The 26,567-nt window shown below is 45.8% G+C and overlaps 1 protein-coding gene across 1 annotated transcript in view; it reads left to right on the forward strand.

Annotated features, from left to right (window-relative positions):
- The window catches only part of HSPA9 (heat shock protein family A (Hsp70) member 9), a 1,477,986-nt gene that overhangs the window by 108,826 nt on the left and 1,342,593 nt on the right, over positions 1 to 26,567 (forward strand). Inside the window, exon 2 of the mRNA XM_044068990.1 lies at positions 22,278 to 22,336. Within this exon, the coding sequence (XP_043924925.1) occupies positions 22,278 to 22,336 (59 nt within the window). The remainder of the gene's footprint in view (positions 1 to 22,277; positions 22,337 to 26,567) is intronic.

The following is a 26,567-nucleotide window of genomic DNA, read 5'->3' on the forward strand; positions in this document are numbered from 1 at the left end:
GATTACCCTCCCTCCTTCCCTCTGTGGTACTCCTAGGGTATTTACCCTCCTAATAGCTAGCTGTTGGGGAGTCTTTATGGTGTATTTGTTTGTATATATGTACATATATGCTTATTGTTGTGTTTACCTCTATCTATTTGGAAACATTGGCATCTATCCAAATTTTACCCTGCAAGAGGGCTACTGGCATCTGGGGCAAGAAACACTGAGGAAAATGGCGCCGGCTGATGCTTTTATACCAAGACCAACAGAGATGACGCCGGGTGGAGTGCGACATCAGCGAAGCCGGACCCGGACTTTGGAATCCGGCCGACTGCAGGGCTGCCTGACGACAGGACAACCCACTTGTTATGACTGCAGATGCTATCCAGTTCGGACATCTACATTTATGGTAGGTACAAAACTGTACTTTATTGATAGTTTTTTTTTTGGGATATATAATTTATTTTCTTGGACTGGTGTTGTGTGTATTATTCACCATGTCTAAGGAAAGGGTCTCAGGCTTTAAGAAGTGACTCGTGCTGTCAGAAGATGTCTCTGACAGACAGTCACACTTCTTGCCTTTACTGCCTGGGGCCTCTTCACCTGCAGGACTCCTGTGCTATATGTCACTCTTTTAGCCAGAGAGTCCTGCAGGAGAGAAGAAATAAATTGATTTTGAGGGGTTTCTGCCGGAGGGCTCTCCGGCTAAGTCGGCTCCATCTAAGACTTCAAAGTCTTCCAAGGCCCAGGCTTCTGTGTCCAAGCCTGTGGCCCCGGCTCCGACTCGTTCAGAGTCCAGATCGGCTCCGGCTGGAGCCGATTCTGGTTTACTAAAACTTTCGGCACCGATGGCTATCTGTGCCGATTCTGGTTCGACCACTTCGGTGTCGGCTCCGATCTGTTCCGACCACCATGTGGCTCAGGCATCGGTGTCTGCTCCGACACCCTTACTTTTATGGCTGTATCGGCTCCGGCTGGAGCCGATGCATCGAAGCTACCTGTCGGTGCTAAGTTGTCGGCTCCGACAGTTTCTGTGGTTTCATCGGCTCCGATGGTTCCTTTGAGGGAAGAGGTCCAGGTCCCCTTCCTTGGAGCCGATACACTTGGCTCCGGCTTCGCCTCTCCTCTCGGAACGGAGCCATCGGAGCCGATCTTCAAGGTCATCCAGGCTTTCTGACCATGATTTAGAGAGAGTGGTTAGTAGATTACTAAAATCACAGGCACTGGCCCAAATGCTACATAGTCCGTCTCAGCAGATGACTATTAGTCCACACCCCATTGCAGTTCCTCCTTCGACTCTACCCCAGAGTTTGGAGTTGGAGTCTTCGGGAATAGTTTCTGCTACGGCTGAGGGACAGATACCCCCTTCTGCTCCTTCAGCCTCTACTCTTATCTCCTCTTCGAGACCTTCCTTAGAGGGATTCGGTGGCCGGGCTTCCCTGGTCTCCTCCGAGGGGGTGAGTGGCATCGGACCCTTGTCCGACCCCACTCTTCCCCTTGGAGCCTCGGCCTTGGTGAGCTCTGCTCCGACATCTGCCTCGGAGCCTTCCTTTTCGATGGGTCCTGGAGTTCCTAGCTCTTCGGAGCGGGTTCTCTCGGACCTCCCTGGGAGGGGAGCCTTCGAGGTGATGAACAGTGTGCTGGCCACTGGACTCAGCCAGCAGTCTGTTCCCTTAGCTCCTCCCTCTATAGTGCCTGTTGACATCTCTGCCACTTCTCTTGCTCCCAGACCCAGAGATCCTCCGCCTCAGGTTTCCCCACTGGGAATATCCCCCTCTTCCGAGGATTCTCCTGATTTGTTGGGAGATCCTCTGCGGAAGAGGACCTGTAAGAGGAAACACGTAGACTCCCCCGAGTCTATCACTTCGGATACTGACTTAGATGAGTCAGAGGGATCCCCAAGATCCCCCTCTGAGGATGTCTCCTTCTCGGACATCCTAGAACTCCTTAGACAGAGGGGAAACTGGCCCACAAATAATCCCTCTGAGGATGAGTCAGTATACCTGGAGGCGTTGATCTCGCCTCCACCTCCTGGGTGTCTCCGCCTTCACCCCTTATGCAGGTTATTGCTCGAAGGCATGGACTGCTCCTGACTCTGTAGAGCCAGTCCCTAGGAGGCCTTCTAAATTTATTACTGCCCCGCCGGACAAGCAATTCCTCACAAAAGGTGTCCCCGCTGATGCCATGGTGGTGGCTGCCACTAAGAAGGAACTTGCAGATCCTTCCACCTGTCCATCCTCCTAATAAGGACTCTAGGACCATGGATAGATATGGTAAGCGGATGTTTTCTTCAGCGACCTTTGCTATGCTCGCTGAACTACCTATGTCACTTCACCAGACTCCAGAGGGATATCCTTAAGGAGCTAGGTGAAGTAGTACAGGATCCTACAGCTGCAGGGGCTCAAGAAAAATTGCTTCGCAGCTAGGAACCCTTAACTCCATTGCTAACTCCTCCATGACTGATATCTTATGCTGCTGATGGAGAGAGTAGACCCGCAGTTCCAAGTGTGGCGCTTAGACGCCAAGCCTGGATGCGGCGCTGTAATTTTGCAGATCCCTTTAAGGCGCCCTTCACAAACTCTCCCTTTGATGGGTCAGCTTTGTTTGGCCCTCAAGTGAAGGAAACGTTGACCAGGTGTGAGCAGGACGGCAAAACTCTTTCTGTCAGAGGAGTACGTTTTCCACCCCTTCTAGACCTTACCCCAAAGGACAGAAGGGTGGCAAAATGTGGTTCCGCAAATCCCAAGGAGTCACGCCGGATTCACGTGGTCAGTTTACCCCTAGAGGCAGAGGGGGTAACAACAACAGACGCCGCTCTAGAGGCAGAGGGGGTCCACAAAACCAGGGAAACAGAGAATCTCTCTCTGACGAGCCCTTTCAGCATCCCTGAGATGTTGCCCGGCTGTCCCTCCTTGGAGGCAGTTGGGGGAAGACTATCGCTGTACCCAGAAGCCTGGCGTTCCCTCACTCAAGACAGATGGGTACAGTTGATCATATCCGAGGGTTACAAAATTCCTTTCGAGGAAAATCCTTTCTATCCCTCAAATTCCCTTCCAGATGTACCACCCGGTCTAAGGGAAATTGCAGAGTTAGAGGTCTTAAAACTACTGCAAAAAAGAGCCATTCAGCCAGTTACAACAGATCATTCAGAGCCCGGAATCTACTCAAGATTCTTTTTGGTCCCCAAAAAGACAGGAGACTGGAGACCAATATTGGATCTCGGCAGACTCAACAAGTCTGTGAGGAAGGCAAGATTCCGAATGGTCACTCTTCAATCAATTCTGCCCTTCTTACAGAAGGACAACTGGATGTGCTCAATAGATCTTCAGGATGCGTACTATCATATAAAAATTCACAGACGCTCCAGGAGATTTCTCTGCTTTCGGCTGGGGTCCAGTCATTTCCAGTTCAGAGCCCTGCCCTTTGGTCTCACTACAGCCCCCAGAGTGTTCACCAAATGCATGGCAGTGGTCACGGCTCACCTGAGACGTCAAGGATTCCAGGTGTTTCCGTATCTCGACGACTGGCTCCTTTCAGCCACCACCAGGCATCAGCTTGTTCAAGCCAGGGATTACACAATAAATCTTTGTTCTCATTTGGGCATCTCGATCAACTTCAAAAGTCATCCTTGTTGCCCTGCCAGTCTATTACTTTCATAGGCAAACTTAAACACTGTTCGGATGTCAGCTACCCTTACAGATCAAAGAGTTTCAGACATTCAAAGTCATGTCAGGATCATTCTAGCCAACAAGAAAGTACAGGCCAGAATGGTTCTAAAGGTATTAGGCCTCATGGCTGCGCCCATTACTCTTCTTCCCCTGGCTCGCTTCTACATGCGCCTTCTTCAGTGGATGTTGTTCACTCAGTGGTCTTACCAACAACTTCCAATGCGTCACCGAATACTGGTGACACAGATTTGCAAGAATCATCTTGCTTGGTGGATCACTTCTCCCCAAATTCACCAAGGCAGACACTTTGTACCCCCATCCCCGGTAGCCACTGTCACCACGGATGCCTCCCTGATCGGGTGGGGGGGTCATTATCAGGGCAGGATGGTTCATGGGACGTGGCAACCTTTCGAATACCACCTGCACATAAATGTCCTAGAGATGAGAGCAGTGCTTTTAACGTTGCAAGCCCTCAACGACTTTCTTCCCGTAGGGATAATTGCAGTCCACACAGACAACATGTCTGTAGTTTGGTATATCAACAAAAGGGCGGAACCAAGTCCTACCCCTTGTGTCGAGAAGCGCACAGACTTTGGCAATGGGCGATCTCCTCTCATCGGTTTCTGGTAGCAACGCATATCCCTGGGAAAACCATTTTAGCGGACAGATTGAGCAGAGCTATTCTCATGCCTCACGAGTGGTCTCTCAAACAATCTATAGTGGAAGAGATTTTTCTGGAATGGGGTCACCCATGTTGCGATCTTTTTGCTACTCCCCAAAACAGCAAATGCCCAGACTTCTCTCTCTTCCCATTACCAGGCCATCCCCCCAGAGACGCTCTGACCCAGGATTGGCCCCAGGGACTTCTTTATGCCTTTCCTCCATTTCCTCTGATCCCTCAAGTTATCCAGAAAGCAACCGTTTTGAGTGCCAATTTGATTCTCATTGCTCCTTATTGGCCTCGACAAATTTGGTTTCCGTTCCTTCATAGTCACCTTTTGTTGCAGCCGTGGCATCTGGACCCAGTGCCAGATCTTCCGATTCACCAATCCGGTCAGCTGCACCGGTCTATCCCTTCTCTCAACCTCACAGCATGGTTGCTCCACTTCCTTCCTTAGCCAGGCTTCCTTTGATCTCTAACCCCGTTAGAGACATTCTAGTAGCTTCCTTAAAATCCTCTACCAGGAGGATTTATACAAGCAAATGGAAACTTTTCTCTTATTGGGCTAAAGCCAAGAATATTGATCCCTTCACTGCTCCAGTTCAGGCATTTTTGGATTTCTTAGCGGAGATTTTTCATGCAGGCTCCTCTCTTCCACAGTTAGAGTTCAGTTGGCTGCTATCTCGAACTTGCATGTCGGGTTCGCAGATCACAACATTATGTCCCACAGGCTTTGTAGAGCCTTCTTGAAAGGAATTTTCCTCCTGAGGCCTCCAATCAGGAGTCCTCTTCCTCAATGGGATCTAAATTTAGTGCTGACATCCTTGATTCTTCCCCCCTTCGAGCCAGCTGTTTCTTGCTCCCTGAAATTTCTTTCATGGAAAACCTTATTTCTGGTAGCTTTTACTTCGGCCAGGAGGGTGTCTGAACTTCATGCTCTGTTCGCCCCCCCATTTGGTCTTTCACAAAGACAGAGTATCACTGAGAACTAATCCGACCTTTTTACCTAAGGTCGCCTCAAAGACTAAATTGAATCAAACCTGATCTCCCTGTATTTTTTCCAAACTATTCAAACAGATCGGAACAAAAACTACATTATCTTGATGTCCACCGACAACTCAGATATTATTTGGACAGAACTAAACAATTTAGGAAATCCGATCAACTCTTTGTTTCCTATGCTGATAACAAGAAAGGCCTTCCTGTCTCAAAAGTGACCTTATCTAGATGGCTTTCTTCTGTCATCTCTGAAATTCGGCTCGGGGGAAAGCACATTCAACCAGAAGCTTAGCTACTTCTACAGCCTTTCAAGCTAGACTTCCTTTAGACACTGTTTGTGCAGCAGCCACTTGGGCCACTCCTCATACTTTTGTTTCCCATTACAAATTGGACTTGGCCTCCAGGGACAGAGCCAGTTTTGGCTCTACAGTCCTCAAGAGTCTGTTCCATTGAGCCACCCAGGATAGAGGTGCTAGGGACGCGGTTCCATCAAGCAAGAATGAAGGCGAGATTGACAGCTTAACATTGAGAAGTTATGTACCTACCATACCGTTCCATGTTAGTTGTCTTCTCTCGCCTTCTTTCTTGCGACCCTCCCTCCTTCCCCCAGGCCTGGACAGACCTTTCTCTACAAGGAGTTATGATGCTGAAGACCATACAGAGCTGGTCCTTCTTCCATCCTGCAGCTTTCTTTCTTCCTTCTTCCTTTGGGAAGTGTTTATGCTAGGTGCTATTGCCCTTTTGTCATCAAACGAGATCTGGGTACTTACCGCCTTGCATCATGGGATATGGGGCTGCCTCGAGCTGGTAAAAGTGACTCTCGAGCTTAGCAAGTGCCGAGTCGGAGCCGAGGATCGGCTCCAAACCCATCAAGCAAGAAAGAAGGCGAGAGAAGACAACTAACATGGAACGTTATGGTAGGTACATAACTTCTCATTCACAGCCATTCAGAAAGCAGACCCAATGACTTCCCCTTTGCATGCCAAGCAAGGCTCAAATGGCAGCACCTTTAGGCGGAAAACTGGCATTTTCGAAAAATTGGCATATTGTCACAAAAGACAAATGGATCCTGGACATTATAGACAGAGGCTACAGATTCCACTTTCACACCCTTCCAAAAATGAGAGGCATGCCAAACCTGCCACACAATCAAAGGGCAGAGGCACAAAAACAAATTTCAGATCTCATGGACATGAAAGCTATTCAAGAGGTACCTGCACAAGAACAGGGTCAAGGTTTTTATTCCAGACTATTCCTGGTACCAAGGAAGGGAAAAGATTGGAGACCTATTATGGACCTATCCATCCTAAACATATTTTTACTCGTACCAAAATTCAAGATGCTCACATTACAGCAGCTTCTTCCCATGCTGGGCAAAGAGTCTTGGCTGGTAACATTGGACCTCATGGAGGCATACCTGCATGTCCCAATCAGACAAGATTGCAGAAGATACCTCAGATTTCTTGCAGGTTCAACCCGTTATCAATTCTCTGCATTGCCCTTTGGCTTATCTACTGCGCCCAGAGTGTTCACGAAATGCCTGGCATCAGTAATTGCCTACTGCAGACTTCAAGGGATACAAATATACCCATATTTGGACGACTGCCTGATCCAAGCGGACAGCAAGCACATACTTCTGAAACATCTGGCTTTTGTAATAATGTTGTTGAATTCTCTGGGATATACAGTCAACCAAAAGAAATCAAGACTAATACCTTCTCGAACAATAATTTTTCTGGGTGCCAGCTTGGATACAAACACCCAGATGGCCTACCTCACGCCAGAGAAACAAGGGCAACTAACTCAATACTTCAGAAAACTGGCAACTTTCACCAGGCTGACTGCAAGGAAAATCCTGCAGGCTCTGGGATTCATGGCATCTTGCATCCTACTAATCCCATGTGCAAAGCTGCATATGAGGAAACTTCAATGGTACCTAAAAACCTATGGTCTCAACACAGCCACAGTTTGGAAACAACAATACCACTGATTCCATGTCTTCAAAAGGAATTTGTGGTGGGCTCAAGCATGCCAAAGAAACACAGGTCTCCCATTCTGTAAGCCTCAAGCAAATCGTCATCACAACAGACGCCTCGGGCTATGCCTGGGGGGCGCACATGACAGATCGGTGCATTCAGGGCAAATGGTCCCAAAAAGAAAAGCACCTACATATCAATCAAAAGGAAATGCTAGCAGTAATAAATGCTATTATAGCTTTCAAAGACCTACTGCATCCAGGTCAGCTATTGATAAGGACAGACTACACCACAGTAATGTGGTACATAAACAGGGAGGAACCCATTCATACCCCCTATGCAGGTTGGCCATGTCTCTTTGGAACATGGCTCTGGAATTACAAATCGAACTTCAAGCACAGTACTTGCCAGGCAAGGAAAACACGCTGGCAGACGACCTAAGCAGAAATATGACAGATCCACACGAATGGAAGTTGCATCCTCAAGTTTTTACAAAGATAATTCAAACATGGGGAAGGCTGGACATAGATCTCTTTGCCTCCCACAAAAATCACCAATTGCCAAAATTCTGCTCAAGGACCTTTCATCCACAGGGCCTGGAAAGTGGACGCACTCTTTCAGTTGGGCAGCAATGACAGTTTATGCCTCTCCACCTCTTCCTCTGCTGCCCAAAGTTCTATTAAAAACCAGAGCAGACAGACCAAAGATGTTTCTCATTGCTCCAGACTGACCAAGACAACACTGGTACCCACTCCTGAGGAGCCTGACTCATTCCTCACCATGGATCCTGCCTCTAATGCCTCTTCTACTGACTCAGCACAACCTCAAAACTCTTAATCTAGCCGCATGGAAGATTCCTTAAATTCACAACAGACCCTACTCTCCAAGGAGGTGCAGGATGTCATTTTGGAGGCCAGAAGGCCTTCTACTAGAAAAGCCTACTCCGCAAAATGGAAACTGTTTTGTGCCTGGAATGAGAAAAAGGGTCAGAATCCTGGAATACTGAATTTACCTCAAATATTACAGTACCTAGCTGAGATGCTAAGCAGTGGACTTTCATTCTCCTCCATCAAAATCCATGCTTCAGCCATTTCTGCAGCATACAACTGATACTCCTTTATTCTCTCACCCCCTCTTAAGACAGTTCCTCAGAGGGGCTAAGAATATAAAACCCCCAAGGAAACGACCAGTACCTGCTTGGGACCTCAATTTCATTCTAGAATAACTGACCTTGCCTCCTTTTGAGCCAGCTGCTTCAACAGAACTGCAATATTTGTCCTGGAAAACAGCCTTCCTTCTGGCCATCACCTCAGCTCGCAGGGTATCGGAACTACAAGCCCACATGGCTGTGCAGCCTTTAATCATTTTCCATCGGGACAGAGTTTCCTTAGGAACCAATCCGTCCTTTATGCCAAAGGTAGTATCCAGGGTAGCCTTGAATCAGGCTATCCGCTTAACTACCTTTTACCCTAATCCTCAAAAAGGGGAGAGACTACTACATTCCTTGGACATTCACAGACAGCTGCGTTATTATTTGGACAGAACAAAGCCTTTCAGAAAATCAGAGCAACTCTGTGTCCTATGCTACAGGAGCTCAAGGGAAGCCAATTTCCAAACAGACAATCTCAAAATGGATAGCCCATTGCATACGCTTTTGTTACTCTTTTCATGGTAAAACTGTACCTGCAGGCATCAGATCTCACTCCACAAGGGCCACAGCTACCTCTGCAGCTTTCCTCAGGGGGGTTCCTGCCAAAGATATTTTGGAAGCAGCCACCTGGAGTTCTGTACATACCTTCTCCAAGCACTATCACCTGCCATTATACTCCAAATCTAGAGCAGGCTTTGCCACTGCAGTCTTGCAGGGCATCCTGGCTCCTCCTAGTTCCACCTAGTGCCTACCCACCCCTTTTTTAGCTTTGGGATTCTACCCATCTGTTATGACTGCAGCTGTATGCACGATGAACATAGTACAGTTTAGTACCTACCATAAATGTAGATGTTAGAGTGCTAATACAGCTGCAGTCCAGGTTTCCCTCCCTCCTTCCCCTCTTGGGACAGGCCTAATGGCTAACACCTCCTCATACAACCTAATTGGGGTATTCTTTTATGGTGTATTTGCTTGCAACTACTGTTTTTGATTATTGCATTGCATTATTACATAAATTTATGTATTGCCTTCCTTCTGGGGGCACCTGACATCTGGGGCAAGAAAAACTGAAGAAAATGGCGTTGGCTGGTTCTTTTATACCCCTGTCGCACTGACGTCAGGGAAGAAGCGACGACAACAGACGCTGGACCTAGACTTTGGATTTCGGCCGACCGAGGACCCGCCTGATGGCAGGAAAACCCATCTGTTATGACTACATTTATGGTAGGTACAAAACTGTACTTTCTGATGCTTTGAACAGACTAATTACATTAAAGCAAGTACTTGTTTAGATATTTTTAAGAACAGCCTGGACATTTATTATGGGAACAAGTGTTCTGGCAAGCTAGAAAGGCGGTAATGCCCATGCTTGAAACATTTGTATGTATTTAAGTAGCTTTCTTGCTCAGTATCGGAGATATTCGGCAGGCTCCATTCTCAGCACCTTCCTGGTGGTACCAAAATTCAGAATGCTTACCCTGCAGCAGCTTCTTCCTATGCTAGCCAAGGATGCCTGGTTAGTCACCCTAGACTTAAAAGAAGCCTGTCTGCACATCCCCATAAGGGAGTTATGCAGGAAGTATCTATGTTTCAGGGCAGGATCTATGCCTTATCAGTACTCTGCACTTCCCTTTGGCTTATCTACTGCGCCCAGAGTTTTGACAAAATGCCTGGCTCCAGCCATTGCATACTGCAGGCAGAGAAATATCCAAATTTACCTGTACTTGGATGACTACTGCCTGGTTCAGGCGGACAGTGATGAATTGCTGTTACAGCACCTGACATTTGTGAAACACTTTCTCACTTCCTTAGGTTACACAATCAACGAAAAGAAATCAAAACTGGTACCCAGTCAAAAAATTGTATTCCTAGGAGCAAGCTTGGACACAACATCCCAGATGGCATTCCTCATTTTAGAAAAACAAGTCTGACAGCCTACTTCAAATGGCCACCAGAACCCAGCTATCCGCGAGAAAAATCATGTTCTAGGGTTCATGGCCTCATGTGTACTGCTAATTCCATATGCAAGACTGCATATGAGGAAACTTCAGTGGTACTTGAAAAGTCTTTGGTGCCAACATTCTCAGGACCTGGAAACAAGTCATTCCTAGCATTCTTTCTAAGGACAGAGTTCCATTGGGCAGAAGCATGCAACCACAACACAGGACTGCCTTTTTCTGAACCCCACGCCGCTCAGACTCTGCCTGGGGGAGCACACATGGATGGCAAATGCATTCAGGGCCACTGAAGCCCAAGTCAAATTCATCTGCACATCAAAAAGATGCTAGCTGTGCAGAATGCCTTGACAGCTTTCAGATCCCTTCTCTTTCCAGGACAACTGCTAATAAAAACTGACACCAGTTATGTGGTACATCAACAAGCAGGGAGGAACCCACTCTGCAGGTTAGCCATGGCCCTGTGGCGCACAGTTTTGGAAAATGCAAGTCCATCTAGAAGCTCCATTCCTGCCAGGAAAACAAAACTCACTGGTAGACGACTTAAGCAGAAATCACCTAGACCCACATGATTGGCAATGCTGATTCAGAAATGGAGGGCCTCCCCCATTCTGCACCAGGAATCCTCGCAGCAAATTCTGCACCAGGAATCCTCGCAGCAGAGCCTGGAAAGTGGATGCCCTATCTTTTTTCAGTAGGCAAACCTCTCCATCTATGCCTTCCCCTCTGCCCCTTCTCTCGAGTATTACTCTATATAAGACAGGATAGACCAAGGACAATTCTGATTGCCCCGGACTGTCTATGCCAGCACTGGTACCCACTCCTGTGCAGCCTGTCACTGGTGCCACCCTGGCACCTATACCAGAACCCAACCCTGCTCTCTCAGCAGGAGGGACACATTTTGCATCCACAACTGCAAACCACAAGTCTTGCAGCCTGGCTTATTCCTTGATTTCTCCCCCAGCAACCCTAAGCAAGCAGGTGCTGGACGTCCTTGAAGCCAGAAGACCCATTTCAAGAAATTCCTGTTTTAAGTGGAAAAGGTTCTGCTCCTGGATTCACTTTAAGGGACGAGGACACAACTCTGCCCTCCCTGCCACTAATCCTGGATTACTTAGCAGATCTACTCCACAAAGGCCTGTCTTCCATTAAGGTACATGCTTCGGCCATTTCGGCTCATTACAACACTGAGCCATCTCTCTTCTCGCACCCTCTAATCAAACAGTTCCTGAGAGGGGCAAACAACTTAAGGCCACCATGGAGAGCATCCACCCCTGCTTGGGACCTTAACTTTGTACTGGAAAAGGTCACGCTTCGCCCCTTTGAACCTGCTGTGTCTGCTGAGTTAAAATTCCTAGCGTGGAAAACAGCCTTGCTACTGGCCATTACTTCAGCTACAAGTGTCTGAGCTACAAGCACTTATGGCTGTGGAACCCTTCATTTTCCATGCTGACAGGGTTTCCCCTCAAGACTAACCCTTTATGCCTAAAGGGGTGTCCAGTGTAGCTCTCAACCAATTCACCCATTTACCGTCTGTCTTCCCTAATCCTTAAAATAAAGGAGAAAGGATCCTGCACTCCTTGGATGTGCACTGACAGCTCAGATTCTACCTTGATGGGACTAAGCCCTTCAGAAAATCTGACCAGTTACTAGTCAGCTTTGCAACAGGGGCAGAGGGCAAGGCCATTTCAGAACACAATTTCCAAATGAATAGCACACTGCATCTATTTCTGCTACAAGCACCATGGGAAACTAATCCCTCAGGGGGTCAGAACACATTCCAGTAGGGTAACATGTACCTCTGCAGCATTTCTCAGGGGAGTCCCTACCAGGGACATCCTGGAAGCTGCTACCTGGAGTTCTGTACACACCTTCACCAAGCATTACCACCTGCCTATCTTTTCTAAATCCAGGGCAGGGTTTGCAACAGCAGTCCTACAAGGCATACTAGCCAGCCCTAATTCTTCTTGACTGCCTCCACGCTTCAGCTTTGGGAATCCACCCAAGTGTGATGACTAGAACAGTGAAACACGAAGAACAACGTACAGTTATGTACACTTACCATAAATGTAGATGTTTGAGTGTATTCACTGTGTTGCAGTCCTGGCTTCCCTCCCTCCAGCCCCTTGGTTTTTCTCTGTCTGTCCTCTCTATGGTTATTACTCACCGCTTTCAGGGGTATTGGTATTTACTTTTTACTGGTGGTGTTTTCCCCACCATAACTTAGCTCCCTATTTGGGGGGCTCCTGACATTTGGGGCAAGAAAAACTGATGTAATGGCATCGGCTGCCTGTTTATACCCCTGACAATCGGACGTCAGTCCTGGAGTGACAGACGCAGAAATACTAAGTCTGTTTGGGCCGACTGAGGGCTACTTGCAGGCAGATAACCCAAGTGTGGTGACTGCAACAGTGAATACACTGGAACATCTACATTTATGCAAGTATACACCACTGTACTTTTTCTTTCCTTGGTCAGCAAACTCGAACTGAGGGTTGGATGGTAGAAAGGGACTATGGGGGTGGGGGGAGCTTGAGCCTTGAATCTGCTCTTTAACGTGCCGGATCAAGTCAGGCATTGCATCCAAGACCCAGATGTGATGAATAATGAAATGGGATAACACAGCAAGTTATGGCAAGTACACAAGTACTGTCCCCCCCCCCCCCCCCAGCAAAGGAGAATTTGCCTTACATTTACTAGTCTTCATAGACCATTACGTTTCTGCCTTCACAGAACTTAAGACTTAAGACAATCAAGTCATCTTTTTTTTTTTTTTAGTATAAAGTTTGGTAAAGCAGGCAGCAGGATTACTCCAAGTCATTGAAAGATGGCATTTTATTCATTTATAGTAACAAGTTAACCTTGTCTAAGCACATTCTACAAGGTCTAGAGCAACTTCAGCAGTCTTCCAATCTAGAGCTTCAATGGACAATATATGTGCAGCAGCTACTTGGGGCCCCCCCCCCCATACCTTTATTACTCATTACATACTGGACTTTATCTGTAGGAGAAGATTATCCTTTGGCTCAGTTGTGGTCAGGAATATTCTTCCATGAGTCCACCCAAGATTCTAGGTAGCTGGGGTCTCTGTCCCATCTGTAATGGACAAAATGAAGGTTGATAACATCAGATAAAGTTATGTACTCACCATAACGTTCCATCTGTTGTCTGTCTTCATTTATCCTTTACTTCCCTTCCTCCATCCCCTGACCTTCAAAGAATTTTTTGGTGTAGCAGATTATATATCCTTGACATATTCAGGCACAGTAAATAAGGCTTCCATTGGCTTATTGTGTGTGTGTACACATAAATATAGATGTATGGTTTGTTTCTGTACTTTCTGCAAGCGCTATGTTAAGTAGTTGAGTGGGATTCTGGGTAGGAGTGAAGCTCCAGTTTTTTTGCTGACATGAGCTGCAGTAAAGGCGGAGTCTGTTCAGATATCAGAACCAAACCCATCTGTCATGGAAGGTAAACAACACAGGTGGAACATTATGGTGAGTATGTAACTTTTTTTTTTTTTTTCCAATCAAGTCACAGGCTAACACTTTTGAAAAGCAGTGGCAGGGAGATTTAAAGATCGTGTATAAAGGTGCAATACAACCATTGCTTTTTTGCATAAGGTGTTCACGTGCATCTTTGTGTATGCAATGACTTGGTTATGCAGAAATAAAGGTAGTTTTGTACCATTTTTGAAAGCAATTTTTGTTTTCAGATTTGATTTTGAACACAGTGAGGGCTGTGGTGGTGCAGCAGTTAGTGTTGTCGCCTTACAGCAAGAGGTTCTCCAGTTCAATTCTCGGCTGAAGTGCCTTTTGTGCGGAGTCTGCATGTCCTTCCCACGGTCGAATGAATTGAAAGACATGTGTAGGTGCGAGCGTGTGTGGGTGTGCCTTCTTTGATGGTTGGGTGCCGGGCTGGCAACTCAACACCATAAAATTTCACTGCCAGTCATTAGCAGATCAGAGTTCTGCTGTGACTACCCCTAACTGGGAAAAGCAGAGAAGACAATTTAAAGATTTTGAACGCAGAAGACAAAACCCACAACTGGTTTTTGCAGCTTGAATATTAAAGTTCAGGCAGTGCTTCCGACACTGGGGATTACAGCTCTTGTGTGAAGTAATTTATGTATTTAAGTAATTAGCAAACTGTTAACATTTAAGTTTGGTGAAAAGCTAATGATTTGGTATTACTGTCTTTGTAGGGCACTAGCTTCCTCTTTCTGAGGCGAGGAAGCTCTGAAGTTTTGGTGCCTTAGCCCCCCTAAAAAGCCTTTTGGACCATCTGGTTTGATTTTGCTCTTGGGCGGCCACTGCTACATTGATCTGATCAAACCTTGATTGTGGTAAGATGTTCATCGTGCATACAGCTGCAGTAATCACAGATGGGTTTTCAGCCGTCAGGCGGTCCCTCGGTCGGCCGAATTCCAAAGTCTTGTTCCGGCGTCGGTTGTCTTCTCTTACTCTTCTGACGTCAGTAAGGCCAGAGTATATAAGACACAGCCGACGCCATGTTCTTCAGTCTTTTTTGCCACGCGGTGCCCGAAGCAGAAGCAGTTGGCAAGTGCCGGTCGGCCAGCTCCTGAATTACGAAAATAATTGGAACCGAAGTCTTCATTAAAGCTAAGTACCCCGTTGGGGAACCTTTTCTTGCCTCAGACCGATGTCAGAAAAAGTTAATAATTGTATTTCTTGTGGGGAAGCAAGTACCGCATAAGGATTTCCATTCCCTTTGCATACCTTGTTTGGGCCCAGACCACGACGTCTCGGGCTGTCGCTTTTGCGCTACCTTCAATAAACGCACTATCAAGCGTCTGGCGGAGTTCGCCCAACACTACTTTGGCAAAGCTTTTGACTATAAAATGTCGTCTGACACTCCGACTACCGTTTTGCCCAAAAAACGCAAGGAAAAGGACCGACATGCGAGGCCCTCGGTCCCCGCCGACACCACGCCAAAACAGGCTACACGTGGCCCGGTACTCAGCGAGACGCCTTTGCAGTCCCTGACTACCGACGACACTCCTTTGGCGGTGTCCTCTGTACCAGAGACCGCTGGGTCCTCGGCCCTTTCCCAGACTACAACCGAAGCCCCTGCTATTGTCGAGCCTACTAATGTGGACAGGTCCACTTCCACCCATGGTGTATTTAGGCCCTCATCTGCTTTTTCAATTAAGGCCTTTACTAAATCCAAAGCAGCCAGGCATCCCTCGAGGCCTGTTCCACAGGGCCCATCTCCTGGACACATGCCTAAGAAACAGATGCTCAAAATGGCTGAGGATCTAATTACTTTTATCAGAGGTTCTCAGCCCCCTCCTGACAAGAGACCCAGAGTGGAGGAAGAATGTCATTCATCTGATCAGGGTTCCATTTCATCAGAACATTCTGATGCAGAGGAACAATCTTACTCTCCTTTTGAGGATTCGGATGCAGAACAGTCCATCCATTCTGTATCCCCTCCTGAGGATTTCTCTTTTGGGGAAACCTTGCACACCTTGAGGGAACACTTCCATTGGGAAGGCCAAGACTTTTCAGATTCCAAGAAAAGGCTTCGGGAATTTCTTTGGTTACCTCAGCATAGGCCTCTGGTTATACCCCCTGTTTTGGATGTTCTAGATGATGTCTACTCGGAGGCTTGCCTTATCCCTGATTCTCTGCCTCCTGCACCAGTAAAACCTGATAGGTATTACAGAGTACCCAGTTCTCACCAATTTCTCTACAAAGGCCATAACGTTGACCCTGAAACCATTTCACAAGGCCCCAAGGGATTAAAGGCCTCCACTGCCAAGAATCCACTTCCTGCAGAAAGGGAATCCAGATCTCTAGAAAGGTGGGGTAAAAAGGTATATACCTCGGCCACCCTAGCCATGAGGGCCTTAAACTGTCAGTTTCATATGATTAAATATCAACAGTACCTGTTATCACAATTAAGGAACAAAATGTCTCCACCTGAACAACCAGGTTTAAGAGTTACAGGATATGATGCATAGTGCGGAGCAAGTGGGTAAACACACCTTACAATGTGGTTATGATGCCCTAGAGGCTTGAGTAGAGCTGCTACAGGATCAGTGATTCGCAGGCACGCCTGGATTAGGGAACAAAATTTACCTGACCATGTGAAAGCTAAACTTCTTGATGCTCCTTTACAAAAGGATGTACTATTTGGTACTAATGCTGAGGACATACTATGGAAAATGGAAGAAAAAGCCAAATCTATGCAAACTGTAAAGGCTTTCTTACAGGTCCAACCACCACATTTTAGCAGAAAGTGGCCTTCAAAAAACTGGTCCTTTCCAGCCACTGACAAGCCCCAAAGAGGTAGATACAGACGCACAAGGGGCAGAGGGCAATCGCAAGGATCATATAGAGGCAGACAATGGCAATCTCCAGCACCAAGAGGTGGTGAAGACAGTGCACAACAATACAGGAAGCAAACCCAGTGACTCCTCATTTCCATGCCAAGCAAGTCTCAGCTGACAGCACCTTTGGGAGGGAAACTAGCATTATTTGCAAGCAATTGGCATATTGTCACAACAGACAAATGGATACTGGACATTATAAACAGAGGCTACAAATTTCAATTTCACACTCTTCCAAAAATGAGAGGCATGCCAAACCTGCCACAAAATCAAAGGGCAGAGGCACAACTGCAAATTTCAAAGCCTCTTAACATGAGAGCTATACAAAAGGTACCTACACACCAACAAGGTCAAGGTTTTTATTCAAGACTTTTTCTGGTACCAAGAAAAGGAACCGACTGGAGACCCATTTTGGACTTATCCATCCTAAACACATTCTTACTCGTGCCAAAATTCAAGATGCTCACATTACAGCAACTTCTTCCCATGCTGGGCAAGGAGTTTTGGCTGGTAACATTGGACCTCAAGGAGGCATACCTGCATGTCCCAATCGGACAAAGCTGCAGAAGATACCTCAGATTTCTTGCAGGTTCAATCCACTATCAATTCTCTGCATTGCCCTTTGGCTTATCTACTGCCCAGAGTATTCACAAAGTGCCTGGCATCAGTGATTGCCTACTGCAGACTTCAAGGGATACAAATTTAACCTTATCTGGACGACTGCCTGATCCAAGCGGACAGCAAACGCATACTACTGGAACATCTGGCATATGTGACACGGTTACTGCTTTCTCTGGGATATACCATCAACAAGGAGAAATCAAGACTAACACCATCTCAGAAAATAACCTTCCTGGGTGCCAACTTGGACACAAACACCCAGATGGCACATCTTACGCCAGAAAAACAAGGGCAACTATCTCAGTACTTCAAAACACTAGAAAAACGTACCAGGCTTACTGCAAGGAAAATCCTGCAGGCTCTGGGATTCATGGCATCTTGCATTCTTCTAATCCCATGTGCAAAGCTGCATATGAGGAAACTTCAATGGTACCTAAAAAATCTATGGTCTCAACACAGTCACAGTTTGGAAGCAATTATACCAATAATTCCATGTTTGCAAAAGGAATTTCTATGGTGGGCCCAAGCATGTCAAGTAAACACAGGCCTTCCATTCTGCAAGCCTCAAGCAAAACAAGTCATAACCACAGACTCCTCACATTACGCTTGGGGGGCGCACATGAAGGACAGGTGCATTCAGGGCAGATGGTCCCAAAAGGAAAAGCACCTTCACATCAATCAAAAAGAAATGCTAGCAGTAATAAATGCAATTACAGCTTTCAAGGACTTCCTGCATCCAGGACAATTACTGATAAGAACAGACACCACAGTAATGTGGTACATAAACAAACAAGGAGGAACACATTCATACCCCTTGTGCAGACTAGCCATGACTCTTTGGAACTTGGCTCTGGAAAGACAAATCGAACTTCAAGCACAGTACTTGCCAGGACTGGAAAACACACTGGCAGACACTAAGCAGAAATATGACAGATCCACACGAATGGAAGTTACATCCTCAGGTGTTTACAGAGATAATCCAAGCGTGGGGGAGGCCAGACATAGATCTTTTGCCTCCCACAGGAACCATCAACTGAAAGTTTTGTTCAAGGACCTTTCATCCAAAGGCCTGGAAAGTGGACGCCCTGTTCAGTTGGACAGCATGGACAGTTTATGCATTCCCACCTCTGCCCCTTCTGCCCAAGGTGCTTTTGAAAGCAAGAACAGACAAACCGAGGATGATACTGATTGCTCCAGATTGGCCAAGGCAACACTGGTATCCACTCCTGAGGAGCCTAACACATACTCCTCCCTGGTTCCTGCCTCTAATGCCTCTCCTACTGACTCAGAACAGCTACAAAACTCTTCACAGTCAGCTGAAAACACTCAACCTCGCTGCATGGAAAATTCCTTGACACCACAACAGTCCCTACTCTCAAAGGAGGTGCAGGATGTCATTTTTGGAGGCCAGAAGACCATCTACTAGAAAAGCTTACTCCGCAAAATGGAGGCAGTTTTGCTGTTGGAATGAGAAAAGAGGCCAGGACCCTAGAAAACTGAACTTGCCTCAGGTATTACAGTACCTAGCTGAACTGCTGAACAGTGGACTTTCATTTTCTTCCATAAAAATACATGCCTCAGCCATTTCTGCAGAATTCAACACGGATCCTCCTTTATTCTCTCACCCACTCTTACGACAGTTCCTCAGAGGGGCTAAGCATATAAGACCTCCAAGGAAGCAACCAATACCAGCCTGGGACCTTAATTACATACTAGAAAAATTAACATTGCCTCCCTTTGAACCTGCTGCCTCAACAGATCTGCAACATTTGTCCTGGAAAACAGCTTTCCTTCTGGCCATCACTTCAGCTCGTAGGGTTTCTGAACTACAGGCCCTCATGTCGGTGCAGCCCTTCCTCATCTTCCATCAGGACAGGGTTTCCCTTCGTACCAACCCATCTTTTATGCCAAAAGTGGTATCCAGGGTAGCCTTAAATCAAGCCATACACCTACCTACCTTTTATCCTAACCCTCAAAACAAAGGGGAGAGGCTGCTTCACACTTTAGACATCCATAGGCAGCTACGTTATTATTTGGACAGAACAAAGTCCTTCAGGAAATCAGAACAACTTTGTGTCCTATGCCGTAGGGGCTCAAGGGCAACCAGTTACCAAACAGACCATTTCCAAGTGGATTGGCCACTGCATACGGTTTTGTTCCTATCATGGGAAATCTGTCCCTACTGGTATCAGATCTCACTCCACGAGGGCCACAGCCACCTCTACAGCCTTCCTCAGAGGCGTTCCTACTAAGGATATTTTGGAGGCAGCCACTTGGAGTTCTGTACATACCTTCACAAAACACTACCACCTACCCTTATATTCCAGAACAAGAGCAGGCTTTGCCACTGCTGTTTTGCAGGGCATTCTGGCTCAACCCAGTTCCTCATAGTACCTACCACCCTGTGCATAGCTTTGGGACTCTACCCATCTGTGATTACAGCAGCTGAATGCACGAAGAACATAGTACAGTTTTGTACCTACCATAAATGTAGATGTTCGAGTGCTAATACAGCTGCAGTACAGGTTTCCCTCCCTCCTTCCCCACTTGGTAAAGGCATGGGGCCTAACAACCTCTTCATACCACCTGACTGGGTTATCCTGCTATGTTTTATTTGCTTGCTTACACTGATTTTGCATTACATTGCATTGCTTGCATATGTAGATAAGCCTTATTTATGTATTGCCTTCCTTTTGGGGGCACCTGACATCTGGGGCAAGAAAGACTGAAGAACATGGCGTCGACTGTGTCTTGTATACTCTGGCCTTACTGACGTCAGAAGAGTAAGCGACGACCACCGACGCCGGACCAAGACTTTGGAATTCGGCCGACCGAGGGACCGCCTGACGGCTGAAAACCCATCTGTGATTACTGCAGCTGTATTAGCACTCGAACATCTACATTTATGGTAGGTACAAAACTGTACTTTTGCTTACATAGCTGTGCTTTACATTAGTGTTTTGATGTACAAAGCTATCTGTAAGAGAAGTCTAGCAGCAGACATTGCAGCTTGCAGGGATGGCTGCAAATACTGGATTGCCTGCTTCTCAGACTTCTGTAGTCAAATGGCTTTGAAGAGTGGTAGGTAAGCCGTATGCCAAGCAGTTCATTTTAAGTGCTTAGTAATTGTACTGTGTGAGTGATGGAACTGAGATGCTTGGGGTTTGATTCCTTAGTCAGACTAATAGGCGATTCTGAACGCCCATTACTTGTTTTGTCGTTTTAATGGACAATTTCAGGCCAATAAAGCCAAACCCCACTAGCTGTGGATATGCATATTTCGGCCCTATGATCTCATCAGCACAGCACAAGGAGAGCGTTTGACTAAGCATTTTAATCACAGGGCTGTTATAATTAGCTGATGTCCATTATCATTAGGGTCACTGCTTGTGCTGTGCTGATGAGGTCATAAGGCCGAAATATGCATATCCACAGCTAGTGGGGTTTGGCTTTATTGGCCTGAAATTGTCCATTAAAACGACCAAACAAGTAATGGGCATTCGGAATTGCCAATTAGCTGAAACACCTGATGTTCATAAGGATCATTTGCATATATCCCATGTGCCTCTGATAACAAGAGGTTTGGGAGGTCACTCAGTGGAGCTTTGCTGGAGTTTTCATTTTGTTTTTACTGATTGGGGGGATTTTTTTTTCCTTAAAGGAAATGTAGCAGTTTTGCTGATACAGATGCGCATGTCAGTTGTGAAACAGTTGACCCCCAGTAGTGTGTTGGAAATGAGAAACTTAATTTTTCAGAGTCTGTTTTGTTGTCTTATTCTGTCCCTTTCCTGTAGTGACAATTACTTAGTGGTGTCTTAAAGGCAGATACTCTTAGTCAGCCAGGTTTATATTTGAGCACTGCTTTGTCATGCATCTTCTCTTTATTGTATTACGTAAGGATAGGATGACCTTTGCATAAATTCATAAAAATCTTTGAAGTTATCCTTGCGTGACCGATTTGCACAGATTGAGATGGTCAAATATGACTGCCACATCATTAGAGAGTAACTGTTTTTGTTTTGGTTGCTAGGGCAAGGAAAGTAAGAAAGGTGAAGTTTTAAAGTTTATAGCCGCCTGTGTGGTTTTTGTTGACAGCAGTAGTGTGAAGACAAATTTGCTTGTTTCTAAGGCTCATTTCAGCAGAGCCATTGCTACTTGAGCTGCCCTTTTCTGACAAAGTTTTTATAGTTCTTTCCATGTGTTACTTGGAGATCTTGTATTTCAAATGGACATTAGATGAATTCGACTTTCACGTGCAGGAAATTCTTAGCAGCTCTGAAGGTGATTGTTAATGCTGTTCTCTCATTCCCTTCAGTTATGTTCTGGAGCTTGTAATGCAGCTGTAGATTCTCCTAGGTAGTCTACATTTGTAAGGTACACTCTGTAATCGCACACTTCCCTGCTGGGCGTACTTGGTCAGCAGTTGTAAACTCTGGTAGAGGTTTCATGGTGTGAGAAGTTAATATCCTGTAGTTTTTATATTGTATCAATACCTTGTATTATGGCTCTGTATCATTTCAGGTAAAAAAAAAAAAAACGTGATTTGTCAAGTGAATGGTGCACTTCTGAGTCTTTTGGAGTGTGCTCTGTTTTCTTGCCCCCTCCTCACTCCACCCACACCCTCTGCCATTTGTATTTGTTACCTCTAGGATCAGTCTGTGTTAAACTAAGAGCAGTAGTGGAACTAGAGGTGTGTTTTCACATGTTCAGTTTTGTGATTGTGAATTAGACTAATTATACTTTTTACTTTCATCATGTTTAAGCTATGAAATGCAGCCAACTAAGTAACAAGTAAAAAAAAAAAAAAAAAAAAGATTTGGCTATAGATTTGGGGTGCTTTTAATGGAATTGAAATCTTTAAGATAAGTTTTGTATAAGCACAAAACTAACTTATTTTTTTTTCCTCCTAGGGTGTATGGGGTGGACATAGCCAAGATGTTTTCAGGACGGTATCTATGCGCAATTATGGGTACGTATTTCACTTTTGAATCTTTTTATGGTTTGAGTGAGTTAAATCGTTCCTAGCTGCTGTTCCTCAACCGGTAGGATACTGCACTGTTCTAGGCCTAACTCCATGCCCACTGCTTTGTCTTAATGAGTAACCTGTACAGACATGCAGCAGGAAGAAATTTTTTGGTTGTACGTTTGTTGAAGAGAAAGCTGTATTGTAACAGACGCCAAGCCCGTCTTGGCGAGTGCGATCGCAGAGTCAGCAATAATAGAACCCTTTGGTGGAGGATTTGAAGCTTTTGGGTTTTCTCCACCAGAGGCAGAGTGGATAGAGTACCAAGAATTGCCACTAGTGAAGGGTATGTGTGGTCTTTTGGGTAAGAGCTTTTTTTACGCTGAGCAGGCATCGGCTTCTGAGGGTCTTTTCAGACCTTGACAGCTTACCATCAAAACAACAACCAAGTCTAAAACTCCATTAAAGACAAAGAAACAAGTACAGCATTCACCTGGACAGGCTTCCATGCCTAAAAAAACAGATGCTCAAAATGGCCGGAGGCCTAATTACTCTGATCAGGGGTTCCCATCCCCCTCCTGATAAAAGGCCTAGGCAGGATACAGACTGAGTCCTCTGACCAGGTTTCCATTTCTTCTGATTCCTCTTCAGACCAAGGATACTCTTTACCCCCCCCCCTATGAGGACTCTGATGCTGAAGAATCAATCCATTCAGCCTCTCCTCCTGAGGATTACTATTTTGGGGAAACTTTACATACCATGAGGGAGCATTTCCATTGGGAGAGCCAGGATTATTCAGAATCCAAGAAAAGGCTCAGATTTTCTTTTATTGCCTCAGCACAGACCCCTTGCTGTTCTGCCTATGTTAGACATTGTGGATGATGTGTTCTCTGAATCCAGTTTAACACCTGATTCTTTGCCCCCAGCACCAGTCAAGCCAGATAGATACTACAGAGTCCCTAACTCTCTCAAATTTCTTTATAAAAACCCTGCTGCTGCCCCAGAAACTATTTCCCATGGTCCCAAAGGGGTAAAGACTTCCACTGCTAAAAATCCAGTTCTCTCTGACAGGGATTATAGAGCATTAGATAGATGGGGGAAGAAAGTTTACACTTCTGCAACTTTAGCAGTAAGGGCTTTAAATTGCCAGTTCCACATGCTTAAATACCAACAATATTTAATGTCTCTGTTAAAACAGAAAATGCTTACAAGCTCAGAAGGTCCTGACTATAAGGAAATGCAGGCTTTATTGCATGCAGCTGAACAAGTGGGAAAACATACTCTGCAATGTGGTTTTGATTCATTAGAGGCTTCTTGTAGAGCCGCAGTTACAGGTTCTGTGATTCGAAGGCATGCTTGGTTAAAAGAACAAGGTTTACTTGATCATGTTGAGGCAAAATTGGATGCTCCTTTACAGCATGATATCTTGTTTGGTGTTAAGGCAGAAGAGGTATTAAAGAAAATGGAGGATAAGGCAAAATCTATGCAAACAGTGAAGGATTTCTTACAGGTACAGCAATCTCGATTTAGCAGAAATTGGCCTTCTAAAAATTGGTTCTTTCCAGTGTCAGCCCACAAAGAGGTAGATAGAGATGCCCAATAGGCAGATCTCAGCCCCAAGGCTCTTACAGACCATGACAGTTGCGGGGCTTCTACCCCAAAAGGAGGAGAAGACAAGTCACAATCTTATAGAAAACGGTCCCAATGACTTCCCATTTCAAATGCCAAGCACTTAACTTTTGGCATCTCCTTTAGGGGGAAAACTAGCTATTTCACAAAATTGGCATGTCACCCAAGACAAATGGGTTCTGGATATTGTGTCTCAAGGTTACAGGTTCCACTTTCACACTCTACCAAGGCCAAAAGGAATGCCAGACTTGCCACAAAATCAGTGGGCAGAGGCACAAAAACAAATTACAGCCCTCATGGACATGAGAGCTATTCAAAAAGTGCCACAACAGGAGCAAGGACAAGGATTTTACTCAAGACTTTTCTTTGTCCCCAGAAAGGACAAAGCCTGGAAACACATACTGGCTCTATCTACTCTAAATACTTACCTGGATGTTCCGAAATTCAAAATGTCGACACTACAGCAACTTCTTCCCATGCTGGGCAAGAAGGCTTGGCTAGTTACTTTGGACCTCAGAGGCATACCTGCATGTCCCAATCAGACAAAATTGCAGAAGATACCTCCGATTCATAGCTGGCACAATGCATTACCAATTCTCTGCACTGCCCTTTGGCTTATCTACTGCGCCCAGGGTCTTCACAAAATGCCTGGCACCAGTAATTGCATTTTGCAGACAAAAAGGAATTCGGATATATCCCTACTTGGACGACTGTCTTATTCAAGCAGAGAGCAAGGACATTCTTCTAAAGCATCTGGCGTTTGTAAAAAGATTGATAATTTGCCTAGGGTACACAGTAAACGAAAAGAAGTCAAAACTAGTGCCCTCACAAGAGATGATATTCCTGGGTGCCAGCTTAAATACAACGGCCCAGATGGCTCATCTCACGCCAGACGAGCAAAGACAACTGACTCAGTACTTTCAGTTGATGGCAACAAAAACCCAACTCACTGACAGAAAAATTCTGCAGTCCTTGGGGTTCATGGCATCCTGCATACTACTAATACCATATGCCAGACTGCATATGAGGAAATTACAATGGTACCTAAAAAGTGTTTGGACTCAACACTGTCACAGTTTGGAAACGGTAATGCCACTTATTCCCTGCCTACAACAGGAGTTTCAATGGTGGGCACAGGCATGTCACCACAACAAGGGACAGCCTTTCACTTTACCCACAGCCAGGCAGACACTAACAGATGCTTCGGATTACGCCTGGGGAGCACACAGGGCAGGCAAATGTATTCAGGGCAAGTGGGCCGCAGACCAAATGCATCTTCACATCAATCAAAAAATGCTAGCTGTACAAAATGCCCCAACAGCTTTCAAGGACCTTCTGCACCCAGGACAACTATTACTAAAGACGGACACCACCACCGTTATGTGGTACATAAACAAGCAAGGGGGCACTCATTCCTATCCCCTCTGCAGACGAGCCATGACTTTGTGGAGCACACTGACCTATCAAGTTAATCTGCAAGCACAATTCCTGCCAGGAAAGAAAAATACTCTGGCAGACTAAAGCAGAAACATCATGGATCCTCACGAGTGGAAACTAAATCCACAAGTATTCAGCATGATAACACAAAAATGGGGGTGCCCAGACATAGATCTTTTTGCCTTCCCTCTGAACTGCCAACTACAGAAATTCTGCACAAGGACTTAACACGCACAAGCATGGGAAGTGGATGCTCTGTCATTCAGCTGGAAAGCCTTAAAAGTTTATGCCTTCCCACCACTGCCTCTCCTGTCAAAAGTACTCCTAAAAGCCAGACAAAGGCCAAAAATGATCCTGATTGCCCCAGACTGGCCACACCAGCACTGGTACCCAATCTTGAACTTGGCTCAAGGCCCAGCATGGATTTTATCTCAAATTCCTCATCTGACGCAACAAAACAATCTGATCCTGCACAGCCAGCTCAAAACCTTAAACTTGGCTGCATGGCAGATTACTTAGCCAAACAGCCAACACCTCTCTCTAAAGCTGTTATGGATGTCATTTTGGAGGCCAGGAGGCCCGGCACCAGGAAATCCTATTCAGAAAAGTGGAAGAGATTCTGCTCCTGGAACCAGGCTCAAAGCTTTGACCCTCTTGTTCCAAATATTCCTCGGATATTACCATACTTAATTGAGATGCTGGACAAAAGCCTTTCCTTTTCATCCGTTAAGATCCACGCTTTTGCCATCTCAGCTCATTACAACACAGATCCTCTTATTTTCTCTCATCCCATTATCAAAACAGTACCTCAGAGGGGCTAAAAACATAAGACCGCCCCGGAGAACACCAACACCAACTTGGGACCTCAACTTTGTCTTGGAAAAACTAACTTTACCTCCTTTTGAGCCAGCCAATTCAGCAGAATTAAAATGGGTCATGGAAAACTGCTCTGCTTCTGGCAATAACCTCAGCACGAAGAGTCTGTTACAGGCACTAAGGGCAGTGGAACCTTTAATCATTTTTCATCAGGACAGGGTTTCCTTAAGAACAAACCCTACATTTATGCCAAATCCAGTGTGGCTCTTAACCAAACTATTCACTTGCCAGCATTTTATCCAAATCCCCAGAATAAAGGAGAGAGACTTCTGCACTTATTGGACATATACAGGCA

Source organism: Protopterus annectens, chromosome 4.part0, assembly GCF_019279795.1.
Source record: "Protopterus annectens isolate FY-2018-M chromosome 4.part0, PAN1.0, whole genome shotgun sequence".
Lineage (NCBI taxonomy): Eukaryota > Metazoa > Chordata > Ceratodontiformes > Protopteridae > Protopterus > Protopterus annectens.